The following is a 25,939-nucleotide window of genomic DNA, read 5'->3' on the forward strand; positions in this document are numbered from 1 at the left end:
GTGTTGGGGGGTGTGGGGAGGAGGGTGGAGGTGGGGAGCTGCATCCAAAAGCGTGTCTTCATTTTGCTGGTCTAAAGCCAGAGATGACTTCACTGCTCAGCTCTGGGAGGTTGGCCTGCTTCATTAAGCTCTGGTGCTGTGAGTATTGACGAGGAGCTAAAGATTTTCTTCTGATCTACACTGATCTCAGGGATCCCCTGGCCCTGATGCATAGAGGCTGGATAGAAACCCAAATATAGGGGTTGGGGTCTTCTGGGCCATCTCAACCCACTCCAGGGTGACTCATTTATCTTAAATCCTAGAAGTTCTCTTCCTTGGGGTAACTGAAGGCCATGCCACAAGAGTGGATTACATGGGCACACTATTAACATGGTCTAGAACCAGAAATTTGAGAGGGAGGGAGGGAAGGAATGGGGTAGCATTCACCCTAATGCATTCTCTTCCATGATATAGTCATGGGAGCTTCTATTGCCATGACCCAAGGAATCAAGTTTTTCAACTTTAGATGACAAATTTAGGGAATGGACCTTCCCCTTTGCTTTTCTCTGGTACCTCAGACCTGACTTCAGAGTGTATCCTTTGTGTTGACCACAGTGTGAGGAAACCTTGAGATGAGAAACAAGCACAAGTAGTACAGGTAATATAATAGTTAACAAGTAAGTAGCTCCTACTGTGTGCCAGATACTATTCTGTGTGCTGTGCACCTATTAGCTCCTTAACAACCCTGCGAGATACCATCATTATCTCCATTTCACAGATAAGGAAATGGAGGTGGAGAGAGTAAGAGACCTGCCCAAGGTCAGACAGCTAGTGAACAGTAGCACTGGGCTCTGCCACCAGAGCCTGTGGGATGTGCTTCCTGTCAGCACATTAGTCACTGAATCCACCTTTACTGAAAAAGCTGGCTCTAACAGCTCCGGCTTGAGTGTCTTCCAGGCCAGTTTGCCTACTTGTTCCCTGCTTGCTGAGGCTATTCTTTCTTTCTTTGTATGTGTAATCTCCAGATTCTGGTCAGAATTTACATACCTGCTGTCGGGTCTTAACTATGTAGATCTCAGACCTTTCATCTTTTTTCTCTAGACTTTCTACCTCAGGAAAGGAGGGATTCCCTCCAGCAGTTAATGAACTTCCTTCCAGGATTTACTAATGCTTCTTTTTGGTTCCCTTTTTACTAAAATGTTTTCTTTCTTACCCATTTCTGCCATCCCAGGTCACATCACCATAGCTTAATTGCCGCTGAGTCAATTTTGATTCGTTAGGAAAAGTAGCCTTTGTGCATAGGGACACAAATTATGGAGGAAGGCCCTTTCCTTTATCTTGACAGAAAAGCTTCTGGAACTGGAATCATCAGCTAAAGTAGTACTTCTATGATTATTTTCCTCCTCAAAAGAGCTATCATTGAAACATGAGTACAAGCTCAGAGTTAAATATAAGAGCCCTCAAACGTGCAGATTAGTTACCAGCATGGGGACATTAATTTCTGGTAACTTGAATGCAGACATACAGAGTACCATCACAGTAGTGAATTCCATATAAGACAGACTCCGTAGGGGCTTGTTAGAGTCTCGTAGATTCTGTGGGCCTCATTGGTTGATTGGCCAATGACAGAATGAAATACCTACTTTATTCATTGATGGCATAGGCAGATCTCAGATTTGGTGTTTGATATTTCTGAAAACAGAACCTAAAACCGTGGTAATCGCTTATGTAAAGCATGTTATCAGAAGAATCCTGAGACCTCCAGCTTGGATTGCTAGAGTTGTCGTTTATAATGATCTTCTAAATATCCTGATACATTGATGCTTAGTCTAGATAAGACAATTTACCAAACTGCTCAGAGCAAATGCTGAATTGACTTGCAGGATGGGTTGATTTTACCTCTCTTATACCTCTGGAGAAGCTCCATGAGCTCCAAGTACCTTTTGTATTTAAAGATTACAGGCTTCTACAATCTGTCTCATTGTTTCTGAGATGGAACACCTTCCTTTTATTTAGGCAGTGGAGTAATTTTACTGAAATTATTGCACAAGAAGTGCAGCTGGTATTATTTTTAAGGGATAATGTTGGTCCAATGAGGGAGAAAAGAGATTTCTTTCTGTCCCTTGTAAAGTACGCTAAATTTATAGAAACAAACAGGGAGCACCCAGGAATAAAAAGAATTTTCATCTCATGGCATTATAAGAAGAAGAGGACTTTTAGGACCAAAACAAAGTTATTCACTCCTTTTAGTCATTTGGAAATGGTACCCTTGATCATTTTAGAGCATAGAGTGTTTCTAAGAAGATAGGATAGAAAGGGAAATTTCAGCTAGGATTTCTTGAAAATTATTGCTAACTCATCTTTCTGCCTTTCCCAGGAAGGAATGAAATATTGGCTAGCTTGTGCCCTCAAGTTTTTGGAATGTACCTAGTAAAGCTTGCTGTGGCCCTGGTGCTGGCTGGTGGGATTCAAAGGACCGATGCTACAGGAACACGGGTCAGAGGTTAGTACCCATTTAAAATTTTTGAGAAATATTAACACACAGAGTAAGAAGAGAAGCTAGAATTTTTCTTTCCTGAATAAAAATTGCTTGTTGAGCTTTATTTTCCAAATGTAATCTTTTAAAACTGACAGTTGTTCACTATGTAATATTCAGTCCAGCATCAGGAACTACTGTGTAGAATACCAGTCTTTCCAAAGACTTTCAATGAGTATATATTTTTGTTCCAGACTATCAGGGTGCCACAAAATAAAACCTTTACATTTCTTTTACTGTCTGTTTTTCATTGGATCCCCAGTCTCTCTCCAAGAGGAAAAGATAAGAAATAGTGCTTTTTAATGTCTCCAAGTCAGTGTCTCTCCATCTGTGACTGTCAGTGTGTTTGTCTCAGACTGCTGCTCTCAGTCATCTGCCTGCTGATTCCCCTTCTGCTGGTGGGTAGCAAACGTGCCATCTGCCAAGAGGTGCTGCCATAGGTCATGCATTCCAGCAAAAATTACTCTAAGTGTGTAATTACATCCAAATGGCAGAAAGCTCTTTTGTGGTTAACACACTTAACTGACCTGACTCTGGCATAAACTAGGTTTATTATGGCCCTCATATAGGCAATATGAGGGTCATAACCAAAGGCTTAACCGAAAGACTAAAAGGACATTATTGTAAATCAGACTGTTAGTAGGGACTCAAAAACCATACTGTACAGTATAGAATAGTAAGTATAATAAGGTTTATGTGTATTGTATGTTTTGATTACCTACTGTTTGCAAGGCCTTCTGCTAAATGTTGAGCTTATGTAGTATTTACCTATTAATGTCTTCAGAAAATACTTGAATATTACTGAATAAATTTGCTTGATCAGTGAGATAACATATGCTGCAGGATGCTCATATGTTCATCTATGTTATGTTTGAAAAATAAGAGTACTTTAAGATAGATATTTCATTAAACTACTAAAATTTTCATAGAATGAAAAGGTTTTCACTTAACTGTTAGAATCATAAGTGATTTGGTATTTATAAAGCACTTATGAAGTCCCAGACACTTAAAAATACTTATAAAAATAGAATAAAATACTTATATGGTGGGATGGAAAGATTTAATCACAGTATTTTGATACTTAAAATAGATTAAATAAAATCAGAAACTTTATAAGCCAAAAATTTTTTAAATGTTAAAGTCTTAAACATCTGGAAATAGCACAAAAATCTGTTAAAAAATTTAGATTTTAAATGGTATTCAGAAATCAATTAAAAGATTGTTATTTACTTTGAAAGTCAACTTTTCTAAGATATTCTGGTTAAATCCCTCCTTGAATGACCTTAAGCAAAAGCACCATATAAAATATAAATTGTGTGGGCATCCCAAGTGGACCATTTTCTTTTTGATTAATTACACTTACGAGTCTTTTCATAGAAATTTAAAACTACATTATTTATATTTTTCTAGGTGAATCTCATCTTTTATTGGTTGGGGATCCTGGCACAGGGAAATCTCAATTCCTCAAATATGCAGCAAAAATTACACCAAGGTCTGTGCTCACCACAGGAATTGGATCTACTAGTGCAGGTATTTTATGTGACAATTTCAATTAATTTAATGTTACTGCAGAAGCTAACACAATGGTTGCTCTCTTGTGAAAAAGTACCTATAACAGGATACATTTCAAGATTTTTGAGTTACTGCCAAAAACCTAAGTAAATATGTAGCATTACTTTTGTAGCTCCAAGAAAATATTTTAAAACCTCCACCTTCACTTAAAGTTATTTTCCAAAAGCTTATTCTATATATCTTTTTGTATCTTAAGTTTTGAATGATCCTATTCAATTTTCTCATTCTCTGATTACTTTCAAACATGTTTATGCAGTATCTGTTATTCTGTGAAGACCCAGCAAACAGTGCTGAAATTAATAGGGGGAAAAATCTCACTTCATAAAAGTACATAGCTGGCATAAAGCTTAAGACATTTTCATGCTCATGGATCTCACGGGCAACAGTAATTCCTACTGAAAATTCTTAGGTAGAAATTTTGTCTTAGTATGTGGAAAGCGTACTTTCATCATTGCAACGTGTAGCTTCATTCATACATTGTAATGATTCTTCAACAAGTATATTTAAAGCCTTTGCTGATATGTCAAGATTTGATTATAAAGTGACTTCAGGAAAAAATTATTTTAAAAAACATGTTTTGATGCCTTTTTGAATTTTTACACTGTTTTGATTGGGGAAATATTTCTCCTATTCTCCTATAATAGGCCTTTGGTTTCACACATTTTAAAAATGTTATTTGTTACTTGTTAGGGATGCCTACTGTCCGTGGCTTGTGCTCAGATTTCTTATGAGAAGCTTATAGTCGAAAACTTATCATAAAACAGCAAATGCTCCATTAATGGTCCTATGTAACAAGAGCCCCATTTTAATGGACTCTTAGGTTTTGAAATATAACTAAACAGTACATTAAGCACTGATAAGAAGGGATTTATGGATTGAGAGGCGTAGACAAGCTTTAGGATACTAGAGGCAAGCGTATATGAAGAACACTTCATGTGCATTTTAAAATTGTTATGACCCAGTGTTCTAGAGTTCTGTATTAAATGATATTAACAACAAACAAATAAAGGTGTTTCCCGAGTAACAATGTGGAATGTTTCCTAAGTTAATTATATGGAGTGTCAAGAAATGAGTCCAATTTGTGGACTATTAGTAACTTCAGAGTATTTGGACAGTTTTAAAGTGAATGGCTGATGAATTCACTGTATTAGCCCTTTTCCTTCTTTTTCTTATTGCCAAATTCATAATCCGAATATGAAAGAAATGACAGGTAGAGGGAATATAAATTTTAGAACTGTAGAAAAGTTATTGCTACTTCTTGTCTACCCAAAGGGCCAGACTAGCCTTTCTTTAAACTGTATCACAACCCATTAGAGGGTCATAAAGTTATTTCAGTGGGTCAAAACCAGCACTTTCAAAATAAAAGATACTAGAATATACTAGTGCACACAGTAAAGGTGCACAATTAAGGGCACATTTTCATGAAAATTGTTAATATAAATACATATTTGTGTTATCAGGTCATACTTAATTTTTTTTTTACCATGGATTACATAAAAAGTTTTGAAAACTGCTGCCACAGGCTTTCTTGGTAAAACTAGAAACCCCAAACCTGAGGGTAAGACCACATGGAAGCCTACGGTTGTATAAGGTTATAAATGAACGAATGCATGCACGTTTCTCAGACTTCTGCTTGTTTTCTCAGCTCAAATGATATCCTCATTCCCTCCAGCCTACGCGCCTATCTCTTTTGTGGCAATAACTAATTTGTTCATGTTTATCTTCTGAGGACACAGCTATTTACTGTGATCAGAAAGGGAAAAAACAGTTCTAAACTTTCTAGCTATAATTCAGGCAGCATCTAGCTAAACAGGAAAAATAAAAAACAACCTGTGCATTACAGCTTCTTAGTTCCTAATGTCTGAATACTAAATATTTTAATTTTTAAAATTATCTTATAGAACCATAAAAATTTTAAATAAGAGATAATAGTTTTTAAGTCTCAAACTTTTGTGAAAATTGGCTGTTGGTTTACAAATTGATATAAAAACCTAACCCTTTGATGTCAGTACAAACCAATCATAATTAATCAGAATAAAAACTCAGCAGTGAATTGATTTGGAAATTTGGCTTATATATGCTTTATTCCTGACAAGCACATATTGTGTTCTTGTTATATTAATCACTGAGCTCTTGGTTGGAAAGTATTACTTTTATTTTCATTTTAATATTTTAACATTTTCTTTTAATTGCAATTAGACAAAAATGAAATTTTCTTCATATGGTTTTAACAGCCGGATGTATTTTACTTTTAAAGTCTATGAACTAGTTAGTGGACAGTATTTTAATTATCTGGTATATTAAATTTCAAAGTTTAACATTTAGCAAAATTTTGCTTCACAAAGTCACTTTTTAGAATGACAGGAAATATATACAACTGAGAATCCATATGCAGACAAATGCCCCTTTCCCTTCCTCAAAATAAGCTTTAAAAAGTGCAGTATAAAAGTTTGAGATATGAAGGCACTGCATAACTCTGCATTATATGGCTAATGTCTTGCTTAGCAGCAAGAGTAATGAGAATATTCTACATTTAATTTACTGGAGCATAAGAAACTTTTTGAGGAAGGACCTAGCTCTCATCAGTGAAAAAGAACTTTTTGGCCCATTTAGTTAATGCATTCCTTTCCAAGACTGCTTTTAAAAAACTTACCTGGAAAAGCTATCTAAAGTATGTCCACCACAAATACGCCTAATCTTATTGTGCATGAGTGTCAGGGGATATGGAGAAGAGTACTACATGTGAAAATATATATAGTTCCAAAATAGTAACTTATCTATTATGATAAAGCTAAATATATCTTTCCAAATCCACTGCTTTTATATAAATGCTGCCAACAACAGATGACCTAGCAAAACAGTTTTAAAGAGTTAAGTTCATAGTATTATAAATCTAACGAACGGAACGAAGTCATTATACTCTCCTGCTCTTAAACTTAGGGAGTTTGTATCTGCTCTTGACCTGCTGAATTCACTGGGTAGTAATGATGTATGATTCAAGGAGTGTTCTGATGTCCTGAACTGTTATAAAAACAAAAATCATAGCCAGAGGACCTTATAAACAATTAACCACATTTGTTGTCTTAGAAACCAAACTGAATGCTGGCTAACATTATATGAACTGAACAGTAGCCGTTAAGAGGCTTCAAGGTGGCCTGGAAAATCAGATCCTAGAGTTCTTGGTAGCATACAGTTGACTTCAAATCCCTTCTTTAAGGGCATGCCGTAAAAAGAATGAAAACTTGCCCCTTAAATCAAACCAAACTATGTGTTATCACAGGAAGACACATTTTAGTTGAAGTTAACTTTGTTCTTTCAAAGATTAGTAAAATAGTGGTCCAAAGATTATTGTCCAAGAGGCTAAGACATCTTTACAACCTGGTCTAATGATTCACTTTTCTTTATAAGTGCTTTAATTACATATAGAGGAAAAGAAAATAATATATATGTTTTAATCAGATTAGTTTCAGAACAAATAAAATAACACATTAGAGGAAAAAATTACTTAAAAATAGTTGTATTTATATTCCACAATTTGCTCAAATACTGGTTTTCTTATAAACTTTCTACAGGATGTTTTTTAAACAAATTCTTCACATTGTATCTTGACTATGGACTTACGGAATTTCAGGGAAATAGTTCTGTGTGTTTTTATAGCTTAATTTGTACTATAGGGATGGCAGGTGGTCACATGCAGTCCATGTGGGATTCTAACATGACATTTAGTGAGTTTTCTGATGTGGACCATCCCTTTGATGCTGAAGGTAATGCATCTGTTGAAAGAAGTGATTGTAGATTTGGATTACTGCTCTCTGCATCTTCCAGTTTTTCTGTGTTATCTTCCCAATTAATGTGGAATCTTGTGACTCTGGGATTGGATGCCAAAATGTTCCTTTGAAGCTAGAGGAAGAAGGAAATATATAAATGGTAAACACTAAGAAAGTTAGATTACCATACACAAATAGACCTTAATAGAATGGTTCTTTATATTAGTACTCCTTAAGGGCTAATTCATATACAAAAGTGTAAGTCAAGTAAAGCACATTAAACATAACATAAACGAGAAATAGGGCCGAAGCAAAGAAATTATTTTAGTCTAATGGAAGCAAGATGTGGAGAACCTGAGGGAATTATCCAGCTCTTTTACTATCCAACAAAATATTCTAACTCTGTACTTGTTTCCTAAAGGGGAGAGAATCTCTTGAACGCTTCAGAGGATGCTTTATTTAACAAATTAACATGCTTTCTAGATTAATGTGGTGTTTCTTCACTAATATTTTCAAGGAAAATGAAAAATATTCCCACATATGACCTCTCATTATTAATAGTTTCCTATCTTTTAATTATTATGGCTCATTCTTAGAAACAATATTCTAGTTTCTTCTCTTTTTGCTATACGAGGATTCATACAGGTAACTAATAAATTTGAAATGGAACGTTCCACATCAGAATAAAAAACCTTCCAGCCTTATTATCAGAAAGGAGAACATTCCATTCTACTCCCATGTAATTTTTCTTGCATGGTCTGGCAGATAGGGTGTTATGTTCAATCTCACAAAAATCACCAGTTACTAAACTATTACAGCTCCCAATGGAAAATCATAAAGTACTTAGTATTTTTGAGAATACCGAATCACAGATTTTCAGCTTCTCACTCAGAAGCTACGCTGTTTTCACCACCAGATAATATTTAAGACCTTTAGTTTAACCTCTGAGAACAGCACATAAAGCAAGGCGTATAGGATTTTTGAGATAACAACGTTCCTATGAAAAACAAACACAAAACTTCCCCCCACAATTTTGGGAAGAGTTACAGACAAAAATATTATTGAATAATCAGTAAAACAAACATGAATTTGAATGTCTAAAGACTGAAATGGATAGAATCATGACGTATGGGGAATGCCACACAGGGAGCCATTACTAGAGACCTGTTTCTTATAGGAGGCACTTTCAATTTTCTAAATCATCAGAGACTCTCAAGGTGCCGAACCAACAGTAATTACTAATGACTAATCTGGAGGTAGGGTTTGAGGTCATCCATGGTAATGGAACAAAGATTAGTTTGCTCAGTTGGCACAAGGACCTCAAATTTATTTTGTCTCAAAGCCATTTTCATAGTGTACCATGAAATGGCAATTGCTTAAAAAAGTTGTATAGTAAAATTAATGAAAAAGGAAAAATCAGAGCATTACCTTAGAAAAGTCTGGTTTTACTGGCGGATTTTCCCTTAATTCTGTCTCAGTATATTCATTATTTACATAATAACCAACTCTAATAAATTCTTGACCTCGATAGGTGCATGTAATTAGCACAACTGTTACACCTACTGCATCTGCATCTGGAATGAGTCCCGGATTAGGTGCATCAGCCTAGAATAATTTAAAAAGAAAAGAAACACACATCACAAAAGGTTGTTAACCATAAGCAAAACTGGAGTTTTGGTTACACTGAGCACCTTTGGTTAAGGGTGCAGCAACTAAAATATGGAAATCATACTGGGAAGGCAAATGCTCACTTTTTTTTTTTGAAACTGACTTATAGCTAGAAAATATAATTCACGTGTTTCTCCACAGTATACCTAAGTACCTGGGCACCTGAAAGCATCACTACGTCTAGAGAAAAATAAAATTCTGGCTACAGTGTGTGGTTGTTCATGAGGGATTATGCAATATTCAATAATAGAACCTTTTATAAAATATAGTAAGCAAATCAATAGTCTTACTAATTCCAACCTTTCCCAGTCATAATTTTCAGACCTAAATTAGTAAATATTCAGTTATCTCCATATAGCCTTTTGGCAGCAAATGTTTGTTATCCAGTTTCCCAGGACACATATTCTCATATCCACTCATCCACCCTTCACAGATATTCTAATAGTAAATTAATATAAAACTGAAAATGGAATGGAAATAGTTATATAGCAGATTTTCAAAAAATACAAATAGTCCCACATATGGAAATTCAATGAAGGTAAAGATTGTTTGAGATTGATCATGTAATCAATGATCTTGTTTTGAATCAAAGTGCTGTAAGCTGAACCTTGAGGAACGCAGAAGGTGGGGCAAGTGAGCTAGAGGTGGCTGAGAACATGAGTGAAGGCTAGCGCCCTGTCCACAGCCGTGTGGAAGACAGTGAGGACACTGGTTGGAAGGAATCACAGACTGGGGACAGGCAGTGATGGTGAGGCATTGAGCATGACCTGAAGCAGCTATTCTGAGTGGTAAAGTGCATGAAGTCCCAGCAGATTGGCTTACTCTTGCTACAACACTAAGGACCATCCCTGGGCCTCGGTGAACACTTCAGCCAATGTCTTAGCTTGGGAACACTTCTGACTAGTGTTCTCAATCAGGCCATTATCATAGAAGACTCATAATTACAGTATACCTACCACATGTAGGTGACACAAAAAGGCATAAAACACTCACCTAGTTACCCAGACTAAAAATCTGTCACCCTCAGCTTCCCTACCTCCTCCATCTAGGCAGTTTCAATGTTTCCCATCTCTGACAGCAGAATTCAAGTCTTTATCTCTTATCTGGAATATTGCTAAAACTTCCCTACTGGTCTGCCCCAGCAGTAGCCTATTTGCACTGAGGCCAGCATTCGCTATCTAAGCACAGATCCATTTCCCATCCCTTTAAAACCTCAGATGATTACCCTCATTTCTGAGATAAGGATCTCAGTTTTTAACTTCATTTATAAGGCCCTTCACAACTGGTCTCCACCCAACATCACAACCCCTTTAACTCCACATCTCTTGGTCTAGAAATGTAGGTTCTTTAAAATGTAATAATAAGCTTTCATGCCTCTGTGCCTTGCATATACTCCTTCCCTAACATTCTGAAAAATTCATCTTTGAAGCTTGCATCAAATGTATCCTTTTTAGTGAAACCCTTTCTAACTCAAAGGTGTAATTAATAGCACTCTTTATGCACTCATATTATTCAACACAAATTCTCTTTTTTTTTTTTTTTTTTTGCGGTACGCGGGCCTCTCACTGCTGTGGCCTCTCCCGTTGCGGAGCACAGGCTCCGCACACGCAGGCTCAGCAGCCATGGCTCACGGGCCCAGCCGCTCCGCGGCATGTGGGATCTTCCCGGACCGGGGCACGAATCCGTGTCCCCTGCATTGGCAGGCGGACTCAACCACTGCGCCACCAGGGAAGCCCACAAATTCTCTATTAATGTATGTCCAATGATCTAAATATGTTTCCCCTTCAGTCTTCTCTGCGATTCTATGCTTTATCTTGGGCAGGCATCCCATCCAGCTCATCTTTGTGATCTCGAGTCCAGCATAGCTCTAGGCACACAGTATATACTTAGTATTTTGAAATTCATTCGTAACTCAGTTCCTGCCCTGACGTGGTTTATGATCTCTCTTGGAGAGATACCAGAATGGGGACAGAGGGCCTGTCCTCAGAATATGCCGTTTGCCTTTGGGTGGAGATGGGAAATAGAGGTAGTTCAGTAATATGGGAACTTTCCCCTCTATTGCTTCCCATCCCCTCAGCAAATTGGTTCTAGGCATGTTTGTGTTTTAACAGTTGTTTGCTAAAGGATTCAGCTTGAGCAAATTCAAGGAGAGAAGCCTGCAGGCCTCTCAGATCATTTAGGATGGAGAAGTGATCAGCAGAGATCTTTGACTCCAACAGGCAATACTAGGCAGACGTCCGGGCACCTTCCTGCTAGCCTTATTCTGAGGCAAAATCCTGGCAGACCAGGGGAATGCTATGGTAGTTTGTTTAAAACATAAAAACTGTTTTAGTTCCTTTCTGCTGATAATGGTGAATCCTAAAAAATGCACAGGCTGAACATATGATCTAAATCACACTGTACTTGCTTTGTACTTTTGGCAACATGTACACAGGATGCCAAGGTAAAAATCACTAGAGGGAAATAGTTTTGAGTAATTTTTTTCCTATGATACTTAAAGCCAAAAGCTAAGGAGTATTCTTAACCAACATAAACACATAGAAAAGATTTTTAAAAGTCTGTTTCAAAAACATGGCATTTATTTGCAAGTTCTGTTTTTTGTTTTGTTTTAGCAGCATAGAAAGGTATATTACTACCTCTCAAATCAAGTTTCTTGTATCATAAATTATCATCTGTGAAGTAGAGGTTCTCCAGGCTTGTGGGTCAGAGCAAATACTGCTTCTCTGTATAACAATTTCAAGAAGCTAAGAGAATAAAAGCTTAGTTCCAATTATAGAAATAGGCACTGTCTGTCAGTGATTATACTAAACTGCTTTATTCCTCATTTAATCCTCGTAACGTTCTTATGAGGTAGGCTAGTATCCACGTTTTAGGGATGACTGGAGTGACTAGGGGAGGCTGGGAGCCTGTCTGAAGTCACAAGTGGCTAATAAGCAGCAGAGTGGGATCTGAACCAGGTCTACAACTGCAGTGCATCCCCACACAGTCACACAACTCAGCTTCACAGCACTTTTAATATATTTGAGCCTTTAGTCAATATATTTAAGCTTTTCTTAACTGTTTATTTAAAATATAGTATTTGTTGCTTTTTATTTAATAAAAAGCACTAGGGCTAGGAGAACAAAATTCTGAATTCTATATTTAGGAGAGGGGAGGGAGCAGTAGCAGCTCTAGAGATACCATATGTCTGAGAGATTCTTAGCTCATATCTGGTGGGATTATTTGACCAACAGTATTTATTTAAATTGGTCCCATCTGTGAAGTGAGCGAAGTGAGAGGTCAGGGAGAGAAAAGTTAGATTTTCAGTGGGTTCTACTTAACTAATGAGACTCTGTTGGGTAGAAATACTTGTAACAAAATTAAGAATAATAGTTTTTTAAAAAGCAATGGCTAGTTACTCTTTGGATTATTATAAATATCTCCCTCTAATAAACATGGATAATTGAGAAGTGACTGAATAGTTTTATACAACAATTTGACATGGATTAAAAGAAGTAATATTTTTGAATGCAGAAGACAATGTCTGAAGACTTGGCACAGACCTAAATACTGTCAGTGGTATCTGAGAACATAATTATGTTAGCAGAATTTCTCCTCACAAATGATAAATAGAGTTGTGGATTTGTAACTGTAATCCTCTATAAGTACTGTAGAGTAGATGCTTTGGTAGACCACTGGACTTCATTTAGTTCCAGTGACCCAAGATCTCGTAGATCTCTATCTTCTAACATACCTGATAACCTAGCTGAGTTATTGATTATGCTGAAATAAAGTTGTTTTGTTATATCATCATCATTCCTAGTGGCTGAAACTATAATCTGAAAATGCATATTACTAACTATCCCCAGTTAGTAGTAAGCATTTTGAATCCCTGTTTGGGGCTGCTGGACAGCCACCCTGAAGGTCTCATACTAAGGGACTATTCACAGGAAGAGCCCAAAATTAACCACCACGTGGTCCTGACAGAGTATAAGGTTTACTGTATGCTGTGCAAACCCTGAAGTATAAACATCACAGTAACATCTCTCAGCACACAAAACCAGGAAGTGGCATTCCTTCATGACACAGAGACTTCTTAAAACATGATAGAAGCAGACAAAAAGTGAATGCAGCAGAACCAGAGTGATTTAACCCAAAAGGAAAGGGTTAAGGACCATTTAGAAATGTATTTGGCATACATGTTTACCAAGAATAATCTTACCTGAAATACAAACATATGCCTTCCTGCAGGAACAGGGCCCACTAAAACAGAGTCTAAAACTTGATCGTATTCTTCACTTTCTGCAGAGCCCACATAGATAATTTTCCATTCCAGGTCTAGGGTTAAAAACCAAAACATTATTTCATATTCATTAATTACATTATGAGATGACATCAAAGACCCTTTGAATGTCCACTTACACCATTTATTGGCTGCTAAAATTGGCTTTTCATAGCAGAAAACCCAGAAAGGCACTGAAGTGCTCCTTATAAATTTTGGGTGTGAAATTCTTACATTTCATAGCAGAGTTTCTCAAAATGCTGTTTTGTGAAATACTGGTCCCTGGGCAGGGCTCCTCACAAACAAAACAACATGGCCAAAAACTTGGGAAATACTACAACCTTCTCTTGAGGATTCATAAAGCACACTGGCAGAGCAAGGGGTCTGAAAAATCCTTCAGTAAGGAACACCAGTACCATTAATCCAGTGTTTCCCAAACTGATTTGGCTAAGGAATCCCTCCCCCCCCTTTTCCGTATGTCATCTTTTAACAACCTGCTAAGCACACTTTTGAAGGGCTCCCCCATGCTATGTTGCACAGATCCAAATCATCAAAGAGCTCCAAAGTGGAAAAATCATTACTTGCAAACTGCTCTTGTGGATCAGAAGCCCCTTAGGGCTTCAACTCATCAACTGTTAAGGGCCCACAGCGGGGTTTTTCCCTCATGGCACCCCTTCATGGCATACATTCTTTACACTGGGAAGAGGAAAACCAAGGATCCTTATACCACTTGATACATCAGAATATTTACAGTGGGAACAGGCACGAGTAACAAGACAGAATAAAGTGCAACCTAAGACGTTCCGTGTAATTCAGACTTTATTGAGCACCCTTTACAGTGTGCTCTGTGAGAAGAACCCAGAGATGAGTCAAATGATTGTTCTTTGGAAGAGGCCTCCTCTTTAGTAGGGGGAGAAAGACCACTCTACAAATTCTCTGAGACCTCCTGGTCCCGTTAGGGTGTTTGGCACTGTGTGGCCTGCCTCTTGGATTCACTCCACAGAGTCTACACCAGCAATCCCAGAGGGTGTTTCTGGGCCACCTGTGGAGAATCCAGTTAATGCCACCATGTATTGTCATTTTTCTGTAACTTTGTAGATATTTTTGTTCCCTAAACAGATAACAGAAGTGTAGTATAGGTAATACTTATTCATACTGTATTACAAACTGCAAGTTATTGAACTAAAAGATCCCTTAGGTTTATATTTCTTTTATTATGTCATGGTTCTCTCCCAGACCTAGACCACTTTATCTCCAGTTTCTAGCACATTTCCAGATGCAGGGTCCTACATCTGACATCTCATGAGATCATCTGTTTGTTGATGAAGATTAAGAGAGGGAACAAGCAATATGAATATCTAGTCAGAAGGAACAGCAAGTACAAAGTCCAGGCAGTAGGCACATGCTTGACATGCTCAAGAAAAAGCAAAGTCACCAGCGCAGGAGCAGAATGAGCAAAGGGGAAAACAGCCAACCATGAAATTGGGGGCAAGAGGCGTGGCCAGATGATGCAAGATCTTGAAGGCCATCATCAAGATTTTAGGCTTTTACACTGAGTGGCATGGGAAGCCACTGGAGGGTTTTGGGTAGAGGAGTGACATGATCTGACTTTCATTTTAGGAGGATCATTTTGGCTGCTGTGTTCAGCGTAGACTGTAAGAGGGCAAGGGAAAAAACAGGAGACTAGTTCAGCTGAGGCAAGAAATTATGGTGGCTTGGACCACATGTAGCCCTGGGGGCGAGAAAGAGTAATATTCTGGATAAATCCCGAAGATAGAGCCAGCAAGAGCCACTTATTTTTACAGGGGGCAGGGGAGGGAAACAATCAGGAGTTCTAGAGATAATGAATAAGTGGAGATAATGAATAGGTCTGGTAAAAATTTAGTTGAAAATAGGTGGGATCCCTAGGGAGTGAGCCTGGGCACTCTCCAAAGTTAAGAGGTTGGGGAGATAAGATCAATAAAGTCACAAAACTAGTGGCTAGTGAGGTAGGTAACCCAAAAGTCAGTTGGAGAAACGGTTTTAAGAAGAAAGGGGTGTGGAAGCTACTAAACTAGCTGAGTAGAGATAAGACTGGGAATTGTCACATACAGGTTTTCATAATGCTTTGTTCATTTCATGTGTATCTGTACCATTCTGTATCGTGCTCTTAGCTCAATTGGTATAAATTGGCATTTGTGGTCTGGCATAGTAACATGGTTATGACTTAAAAACTTACTTTCATAAAATACCTACTATGTGCTGGGCATTGGCCTTGCCACTTCACACCTGTTGTTTAAAACCTCAACAGCTTTGTATCATATGGATTTAATTATACCTATTATACAAATAGGAAAGTTAAGACTCAGAGAGGCTAAGTAACATACCCAAATTCATACAGCTAGTAAATCGAAGAATCAGAATCCAAGCTATGTCTCTGCTTGGACATAAACTCCAAAGCCTGGACCCAACTTGGACCCAACTCCAAAGCCTGGGCTCTTTCCAAAAATCTAAGGAAGATAAATTATTCCTTTTAGTTCTCAAATGAATAGTGAAATAAAGGAACTTAATTGTGGGAGGTGGGAAGGAATGGGTGAGGGCAGAGGCCATGAGGAGATAATCTAGCCTTAAGGAGTATAGGCTGTAACTCAGGGAACACCTGTAGCTTAATTTTTATGCTTATGGATGCTTGCTGTAGCTACTGAGTTTAAAATGCTCAGTACTTATTTATAAATCAGCATCAGTTGTTTTGTCCTTTTTTTTTTTTTGGAACCCAGCTTTCATTCCCTTGTCTCCTATATTTGAAACAAGAAGGGATATGGTCAGATGCTTTGCACAGATTATCACTTGAAGGAGTTTACTCATTTATTTAAAAAGTTAACTTTCATTTAATCATGGTAATCCCAGCCTGCAAATTATCTCCATTTGTGGTAGGAGTGAGGGACGTCACCAAGGGAATTTCAAACTAATTACACTACTTGGGAAGACCTGTGATCTAGGGGGAAGTATGTAGTCTTTGTGAATTAGTACAAGCCTGAGGTTTTAAAGTAGGAAGCACCATTCAGTTCTGGTACATTAGAAGTATTCAACTGACAGTAGCTATAATTATTGATATTGATCAACTTAAAAAAGAAAAAGCTCCATTCAGTAAAGAAGCAGAGAGTCAGCAATCCACAAGGCATAACAAAGAGAGAAATAAAGTCAATCAAAACTTGTACAGGCTTGGTGACCATCAGATCAAACACATCCAAGGTCTCCTATCTCCCAGATTTACAGGAAAGCCTCTGCTTAAATCTGTGGATTGCTGTCCTACCCCTGTATAGGTCTTACAGTAGAAACAAGTATATTCTCTTAAGAGTAAGTACTCCTTAAGGCTTTTTCTGAAGCAAAGCTACAGGGCAGCTTTTAAAGGAAAGTGAAAACATTTGGGGGCTATTGACAACTTAAAGTATGGAAAATGGCGGCCAACCTCTGACTTGGGACTTGAGACAAAATTATAAAGTGAAAATTTCTCTTCAGAATATTCTTTAGTTCAATTTCAAGAACAAATTCTTTTAAAGAACTGCAGTATAAAAGATGGGACCTATAAGAAACCTTTGCTAAGTAAACTCAATTTCCTTAATCCACACAGCCTCTAGGTGGAGTATGTAAGCATGGCACCTTTTTGAAAGATTCCTTTGCAGCTTTGGTATGACTCAGCTTAAACTCTTAAACAATACTAAATAAACACCCAGTATAGATGCCCTGGGAAGAGAGGTATACAAGCAGAAGTAGGTATATTCCTGACATTAGTAAAAACTTTGATGTGATTCAGCTGGGTTCTGAACAGATCCTAGTTAACAAACAGAACACATCAATGGCAGGTTTCAACCATCCAATGTCAAAGCCCTGTAACAACATCCTGAATCATCTAACTTCCTTGTTCAGAACTGACTCCTAAAATGGAAGGTATCACTTAGAAATACCCGTAATTTCAAGAAGTTCTAATGCCTAAAACACTGTAGTATAAGTTGGAAAGGACTCAATAGTTTTTCGTGCATTTGCCCATTTTTATATGCAATTGTTAATAAAAAGAAAATTAGTTTAAAGGGCATGAAAATGGGCCTGGTCGCTGAAGTGCTTATGGTAGTACTATGGGAAAGTAACCAAATAGTTTCAAAGTACCGTAATAAGAAAAATCCCCTTTAATGTTATTACCAATGGCCTATTTAGGAATTAGTTTAATAAATGAATCGTCTTTGAAAATGTGCCCTACTTATATATGTGCATTTGTGCTTTATATATGTAGTAAAACTATATGGAAGAGCACAGACTAAAGTGTTAATTATAGTTACTTTGAGTGAGATGGGGGAAGGTATTGAGTACAGAGGACTGTTAACTTTATATATGTATGTACAACTTTTTAAAAAGTCTATTACAATGAGCATATATTGTTTTTGCAATTTAAAAAGTTAACAAGTTAACACCCTACATAAAATACATTATACAGAGATTAAGAACTAATTTTTAAAGTGAAAGTGCTTTACATGCCTTGATTAGCATATAATTTAAAGTGCATTTTGCTAAACATACTTGTAAGTTCAAAGAAGTATGTCCCCTATTTAATTGTTGAATTACCATTGATGAAGTTAAACTTTTTCCCCCTCAAATTTTGAAAATGGAGCACTGGATTGTTTTAATAAAATCGCAAAGACCTTGGCAGATTTTAGCTTTTTAAATTTATTACTGCATATATTAAATATTTATCTTTTTGAAGACCTTAAAACGTACTTAGAAAAAAATAGTAAAAAATTTTGCATTGCCATCAGGACTTTACCTTTTATTTCCTAGCCCACTTTAGTGTTTTATGTTCAGGGTATTTGGATGTGGAGTTACTGTATTTAGATTTCAACACATTCTTGAAGAAAGTCTTCTTTCAGACTACTTAGAAGCCAGTGATTAAGTCCTGGAAATTATTTAAGTATTTTACTTATTTCTGTTCTCGGGTTAAATGTAACTTCCTAGCTTAGCAATATTTTTCTTCCTGAGAGGAGAGAAGATTTCGGTCATTAAGGATGAGGAGTCCACGCTGGTCTGGGCAAGCCTGAGCGCCAGCATCCCCAGGCGCCCCGAGCATCCCGGGCGCCGGCCGGGGAGCGCCGGCCCGCGAGCACCGGCGGCCCCCGGGAGCACCGGCCCGCGGCGCCGAGGGGCCGAGCCTGCGCCCGCCTCCCCTGCTGGTTGGTCCAGGGAGCCAGAAATCAGCGCAAGGACAGCCTCGCTCTCCTCCCCGAGGCGGCCGGGCATGGCCACCCAGGAGAGTACGGCAACTCCAGCGTAAGCCCTAAAAATGGATCTGCCTCTTGCTCGGGGGCAGGAAGGTGGGCAGGCGGGGCGCCGCGTTCGTCACCCGCGGAGAGGAGGCGTCGTGACGCCGGGGTCGGTGGCCCAGTTCTCTACTCTCGGTAAGATGGCTCCGCTGCGAACTCGCCGGCGCGACCACACACATATGCCTCTGCTTCCCACCTCCTCACTGGGGCCGTGGGGGCCGCGGAGGCCGTTGGCGGCCGGGGGCCAGCCCAGCGCGACCCCCGGCCGGCGCCACAGGCGCGAGTGCGGGTCTCGCGAACCGTCCGCCCGCCAGACAAAGCTGACAACATGGCTACCTCCGCTCGAACAAGTTCCTCGCAAGTTGAGCCGCGGCAGGCGCCCGGGCTGCGGCCGAACGCCGCGCGCGCCTCGCCGGCCGTCGTCCATCAACTTCAAGTTTCCCTCCGCAGAGCCGAGCCCGCAGCCCGCCCGGCGCTAAGCACCGGCCGCCCGCGCGAGGCCGGGCCCGGGAAACTTTCAACGTCTGCAGCCCGCAACTGACAGCCCGGCGGCGGGCGGGCGCCCGACTCACCTTCAGACAGGTCCTCGATGCACTCGAAGGTGATCTCGAACTGGAATGGGTTGTAGAAAGGAGAAGGGTTATCCAGCACCACTACATTGTTCACCTGAACCTTTGCCATATTTTGAAAAAAACACAAACAATGGGAACGGGGGCTTGTTGCGGCACAATAAAGTCCAGCGCGTGGCCGCTCGGGAGAGCGCAGACCCCCGCCCCGGCGCCGGCCCGACGTCGTGCAGCGGAGACTTGAGAAACTTTTTTTTCCTCTTTTTATTTACACGGGAACACTCCACAGTGTTTTGCAGCTTTCCTATTTCACTAAACTACAGCCCATTCTGCTCTGATAACTAGCAGCGTTGTCCACGATTGGCTGCACCCGAGCTCTGACCCTCCTCCTCCAGCGAGGGCCTCCGCGGCGAGCAAGATGGGCTCCCGCTCTCGGAATGGACTCGGAAACTTTAACTGCGGCTCCACCTGCTGGTGTGGATTAGGACAAAGGCGGAGAACAAAGTGAGTGGAATACGGGCTGTGAGGCCCGCGCGGAGGCCGCCGGCGGCGGCGGTGGGAGGGGCGGCTCAAGCCCCGCCTCCGGCCCGGCGGCTCCCGCGCCTCACGTCGGGCGTGGCCTCGGTGGGGCGGGGTCGGAGGAGGAGGCGTGGCCACGGCTAGGCGGAGGGAGGCGTGGCCACGGCGGGGAGGGTTGCTCGTCGTCCGCACGGCGGCGGGAGAGCGCGACCTCCGGCGAAGCCCGCCCCTCGGGTTTGCTTAGTGTGGTTTTTTGGTTTTTTTTTTTTTCTTTTAACGCTTTCTTTACGTAAGTCCAACGGCTGTGCCGGCTCTCTAGCAGATGTGAATTCGCTGTCTACACTAGGTTAGGTTCAGTTGTCTGTATATTGGGTAGTATTTGAGGTACAGGGAAGGGTTGGTTGCAGTGGAAGTAAATTGCATTTTATAGACTGATGCCAGCTCGAAAGGAGCAAAGCCATTTTGGAAATCTAGTTCTTGGCCAGTATGCGTTTGGGCACGACAGCGCCGTTAGTTAAATAGATACAAAATGAAGGGCAAGGAGACGCTTTTCCACCCACACTTTGTGGAATAGGTAATATTTGGGCTGCACCTGGGTCTTCCTCCTCCCATTCCAACCGGAAAGTCTGGAATAAGAAAAAGATGATTAAAGGTGGGATCAGTTACGCCCAGGTTTCTCCCGTGCGGTGGGCACAGCAGGAACATAAAAGGAGAAAATGGAAGTGTCAGGAGACCAAAGGGCAACAGATAAAACAGAGAAGGGAAAAGCAGAGGAGAAACCACAAAAGCATACCAAGACATGCAATTTTCAAAAAATTCATGACCTAAACCGTTAGTAAGTAAAAATTTATGGCAGACACCACAAGTTCAGAGGAACCTTTGCTTGATTATTCTCCATTCAGTGTCAGTGTATTTATGCTGCTTGACTACCTCCTTAGGGAAAGGGAGAGCTTGTAACACATTTTTAAGGTTGTTGAACTGTTTCTATTTACTAAGTGAGAGGGGTATAAAGGGATTTTTTTTTGCTGCTGCTGCATAAACCATTTTTTTCCTTAAGTATTTTGAAATGAAACAATTAAACGGCTAATTAAATTCAGAGAGAAAATTATTTAAGTATCATCTATGCTGGAAGTTTGAGAGAAAATTATTTCTTAAGTATCCTCTATGCTGGAAGTTTTCTCTTAGAGAATTTTTGCAGAGAATTTTTCAGTTATCATGCTTTGGACATTGTTCATACCTAAGTAGTTTGCTTTTGATGACTTTTGATGACTTCTTCATCTGATGGTCTTTTGAAAATTAATATGGGACAGCTAATACCAGGCCTCCCCGCATTTAGGGAAAGTACTTAGAGTGGGGATCCCATTTTATCGTCAGTGGATTAGCAGTCCTATATGACCTACTAGAAAAGGTTGCCTCAAGCCCAGTTGCTTGTGTGCATTAGACTATAAGAGTGATACTGTGGCGACAGATGCAGATTGCGTTGAGTGATAAACTGTATTTTCTGTTCGCTGTTATTAATGCTGGGCCTAACACCGCCTCAGATAAAGTATAAATTGCTGTATGCTGTAAGACACACTGGACATATAAGATAAATAACCATTTGAAGTATAAAACATGACTCCCTTGAGAATGGTGTATGGAGTTTCCTGATTACTGCAGGCACACTTAAGAGGAGATTCTAATCCACTTGCTTTATAAAAATGACCTTATAAGCTTGGTAAAATCAAGTGCATTTTGAATCTGACCATAGGTGTGTCATAATAAGGTGCGTCTTATCATAAGATTCGCTTCTGGTGGTATGCAGCATGAAGAATGAGAAGATTTACTGGATACTACTTGTTTGGCTTATTTTCTTTGAAATCTTTTGTTTAACATGTCGTATATAACAGTATTTAAGGGGAGAAAAAACCCTCCCTATTAGTCCACTGGAAGCCACAGAATTGGCTCCAGGCCTTTCATATTGCCTTTCGCCATCTTAACTCTCTTTGTTACTGCCCCTCAGAAGTATTAAAGAGCCTTTGGGTATGCTCTCCAATAGTTTCCTCACCGCTGACAGTGCTTTCTAGGAAAGGCCAAAGGGATTCTCAGACGTACCCTCGCATACCTCTAAATTAACTGGCATGCCATAGGGGTAAAGATTGTAAAAGCATTATTCTGGTTTCAGAGGCAGTCTATAAGATCTGTTGCTGAACAACTTTTTGGTGACCCTCAAACAGTTAACGATATTGCAACAGATGGGTCACCATGAATGCTGTCATGTCTTAGGTACCCAAGGGGACCCACATGATGCTTGGAGGTCTACATGGAATGTAATCCCCAAATCACTTCTCTCTGTACAGACTGATTGGGGGAAGGATGGCTGAAAAAGGATGCTTTGGCTCTTAAATGAACAAAGCCTAAATTAATGCCTAGGACAGAGATAAATGAACCTAGTTAGCTATCGTTATGGGCCGAATTGTGCCCTCCACCCCCAAATTCATATGTTGAAGCACTACTATGCCCTCAGTCCCTCAGACTGTGACTGTATTTGGTGACAGGGCCTTTAAAGAGGTGGTTAAGTTAAAGTGAGTCCTTTAGGTTGGGCCCTAATCCATTCTAACCGGCATCTATATACAAGGAGGAAATTTGGACGTAAAAAGAGACACCAAGGGCACTCATGCACAGGAGAAAGACCAGGTGAGGACACAGCAAGAAGGCGGCCATTTGTAAGTCAAATGAAACCAACCTTGCTGACACCTGATCTTTTATGTCTAACCTCCAGAACTGTGAGAAAATAGATTACTGTTGTTTAAGCCACCCAGTCTGGTGTTTTGTTATGGCAGCCCTAGCCAACTAATGGAGGTGTAATTTTTCCTCCCAGAATTAAGTTTATTTGGTACTCTAAGTGTGTTTAATCCACGTACTGTCCATCTATCAAGGGGCCATTTAGCCATGCCAGCAGGCCGTGGGGTGGGGTGGGGTGGGGTGCTGTAGCTGTTCCTCAGAGGAAGTGCCTGCTGTAGGGTGTGCACACCTTAAATTCTGAGCAGACCAGATGCAACTCGCGTCTGTGTTCCAAAGCTCATCTACAGAGGGCTCCTAAGTATCTTAAACTTGAAGTTAAATTGAAGTCACACACAAAACTAGATGAAGGAGTGAGTTAAAATGTACTAGAATTAAATTGGATTAAGTTAAAATATACTGGATTAGGGACTTTCCTCGTGGCACAGTAGTTAAGAATCCACCTGCCAATACAAGGGACACGGGTTCGAGCCCTGGTCCGGGAAGATCCCACATGCCGCGGAACAACTAAGTCCGTGTGCCACAACTGCTGAGCCTGCACTCTAGAGCCAGTGCTCCGCAACAAGGCAGGCCACCGCAATGAGAAGCCAGTGCACCGCAGCAAAGAGTAGCCCCCCCTCGCCTCAACTAGAGAAAAGGCTGGGTGCAGCAACAGAGACCCAGTGCAACCAAAAATTAAAAATAAATAAATTAAAATATACTGGATTAAAATGTATTAGAACTAAGAATTAAATCAAAGTCTCAGACCCTACCTGCTGCAGAAGTTATCATAGGTATGGAAATGCTGACCTCTTGCCTTTGTTCAAATCCTAAATTTCACCTGGGGTAATTATATTATCACTGTCTTGAATTCTCTTTGAGAAGACATTTGCGTTATCGTCCCCATCTCTTAAAAAAATTCTCATGTAAGGCTTGTTGTAATATGATCTTTAGTTAGTTTAAAGGGCTCCCTATTCTTATTATAGGATGTCAAAATTTCACGACAGTTTTAAATGAAAATTTCTGTATGAATGTAGAACGTAGAGATTTGCTGCAGTTTACAGACATTTCTAGAAGGAATAACTCCTAGAGTAATGATTTTAATAATAATAACTCATTATATATGTAGAGAGAGAGTATTTATGATGTGAATTATTGTGCTAAGCTCTGCGGAATATTCAAAGACAAAAACGTATGTGGACATTATCCTCAAAGACCTTATGGTCCAGTAGGAAAGATAACTACGTAATCAAGTCAGTATGGTACAGAATAGAAAGTGTTAGATGCAACTTTAACAGTAATGGTTAAAGTTCTATGGGAGGCAAAATATGGTATCACAATAAAGGCTGTGTGTGTGTATATATATACGGTATACATACAGATATATGGCATATATGTATATACCTATGATGTTTTCTTTACTATTTGTAAAAAATTTTTAAATAACCTGTTTTTGAGCCTTGTAGCAAGCACACTGGTATGGTAGGAAGGTAAAATATTATCATCTCCAGATAACAAATGAGGACACTGGTGCTCAGAAACCTGCTCCTTTAAGTGCTGACTTAGTGCTTCTCTGTTTTCTGTCCACTGTGTCGGATAATATTTAAAGTGGACTTTACGTGGTGCAGAAAAGCAATTGGTATAATTTCCTGGAAGAACCCACAGGCTGGCAGACACTGTAGTAATGACTTGATGAATGAACTCTTGAGGAACAAAGCTCCATGAATGAGGTTTGCTCCGGTATATACTGGGAGTGAGAGGAGGCTGCAGCCAAGGCAGAGCTGTGGGAGCCTCCCCATTGAGGCTGCAGATGCCAAGTCTCCTGTTGCGGGAGGAGTGATTGGGAGGTGGGGAGGATAGATCCTGGAATGCATCATTACACTCTTAATAAGGTTTTTATGTTTGTTACATAAAGTGTGTCCCCCTCCTCCATTCTCTGTAACAGTTTCACTGTTTTGTGTTCATTGCTACCCACCATTAGGTTACAAATTTGTTGAAGAGAAGCTGTGTTTGGCCCCTTATCCATAGCTGGACTATACTGTTAAACAACTTTTGGATGGACTATACTGTTAAACATCTTTTGGATCACTGTCAATACTAGTCAGCTTTCTGAAGCACCATAATCATGTTTCTTGTGGACAGTCTGCTGATGTCAATATCATGGTATTGTTTCTGACCAGAAGAATATGGATGGACATGCTTGATAATTATATTGTTTCTTTCTTTCTTTTTTTTTTTTTTTTTGCGGTACGCGGGCCTCTCACTGTTGTGGCCTCTTCCGTTACGGAGCACAGGCTCCGGACGCGCAGGCTCAGCGGCCATGGCTCACGGGCCCAGCCGCTCCGCGGCATGTGGGATCTTCCCGGACCGGGGCACGAACCCGCGTCCCCTGCAGCGGCAGGCGGACTCTCAACCACTGCGCCACCAGGAAAGCCCTATATTCTGTTTCTTGTATCTAGTTTTTAACCATGTGTTCTTAGTCCTCTTATAAATGAAGCTCCTTCTAAACTCGTTTCCTTTTGAAATCAGTCTCTACTTGTAGTCCACTGTCTTTCATGTTTTACATTCTGTCCTTTTCTCTTTCACCCTCCACCTCTCCTGTTTGTCAGAGGCTCTGTCCTTTCCCTAGTACCAGGAAGAATTCAGTGCTAAGTAGAGAGGGGACTCAAGTCTTTAAAACATCTCTAGGCTGGACCACTGCTTGCACAAAACCTCTGCTAAGCGCAGCAGCTTTTTTAGTCGGTTACTATAGAGACAAATGACGTTAGATGGAGTCACGCTTGACGGAAGGTAGGCAAGTCAGCTTCCTGAGATTGGAGGCCTTATATGCAGGGTTTTTTAGAAAAGGTAGAAAACTAGCAAGGATAGGAAGTGGAAAGGTTTCACAATGAACTGATAGCTAATTAATTGGTGGATCTTGTTGGTAGAATTTGTGCCCGTTAAGGCCTTGAATCCAGCATGCAAAGAATCTATCTCTAAATACCCCCGGTATGATTACACAGTGATTTTTTTTTTAATAACAG

The 25,939-nt window shown here is 39.9% G+C and overlaps 2 protein-coding genes across 4 annotated transcripts in view; one reads left to right on the forward strand and one right to left on the reverse strand.

Annotated features, from left to right (window-relative positions):
• Positions 1-25,939, forward strand: part of MCM9 (minichromosome maintenance 9 homologous recombination repair factor) — an 82,927-nt gene that overhangs the window by 18,098 nt on the left and 38,890 nt on the right. For both annotated transcript variants that reach the window (XM_060167345.1, XM_060167346.1), the window contains exons 6-7: positions 2,357-2,482; positions 3,926-4,045. In XM_060167345.1, coding sequence (XP_060023328.1) covers positions 2,357-2,482; positions 3,926-4,045 — 246 coding nt within the window. The remainder of the gene's footprint in view (positions 1-2,356; positions 2,483-3,925; positions 4,046-25,939) is intronic.
• ASF1A (anti-silencing function 1A histone chaperone) lies at positions 6,259-20,113 on the reverse strand. 2 transcript variants are annotated; one of them, XM_060167348.1, is made up of 4 exons: positions 19,408-19,582; positions 13,724-13,839; positions 9,283-9,459; positions 6,259-7,987 (listed from the first exon to the last, which is right to left on the reverse strand). In XM_060167348.1, the coding sequence occupies exons 1-4, from the start codon at positions 19,496-19,498 to the stop codon at positions 7,775-7,777; spliced, it is 597 nt and encodes a 198-aa protein (XP_060023331.1). In that variant the 5' UTR covers positions 19,499-19,582; the 3' UTR covers positions 6,259-7,774. The 2 variants fall into 2 exon arrangements, with proteins under 2 accessions (XP_060023331.1, XP_060023330.1); XM_060167347.1 differs by lacking the exon at positions 19,408-19,582 and adding an exon at positions 19,644-20,113 and having other exon boundaries at positions 6,262-7,987.

The sequence above is a fragment of the Lagenorhynchus albirostris genome, chromosome 12 (assembly GCF_949774975.1).
Source record: "Lagenorhynchus albirostris chromosome 12, mLagAlb1.1, whole genome shotgun sequence".
NCBI classification, from domain to species: domain Eukaryota; kingdom Metazoa; phylum Chordata; class Mammalia; order Artiodactyla; family Delphinidae; genus Lagenorhynchus; species Lagenorhynchus albirostris.

What these genes read in the sequence shown, in the direction of transcription:
- ASF1A (XM_060167347.1), bottom strand. Translation starts at nt 19,752, where the DNA reads ATGGCAAAGGTTCAGGTGAACAATGTAGTGGTGCTGGATAACCCTTCT. An exon ending in CATCGAGGACCTGTCTGAAG is followed by an intron (nt 13,840 to 19,643) that starts GTGAGTCGGGCG and finishes TTTTAACCCTAG; the next exon opens with ACCTGGAATGGAAAATTATC. An exon ending in GGCATATGTTTGTATTTCAG is followed by an intron (nt 9,460 to 13,723) that starts GTAAGATTATTC and finishes AAATTATTCTAG; the next exon opens with GCTGATGCACCTAATCCGGG.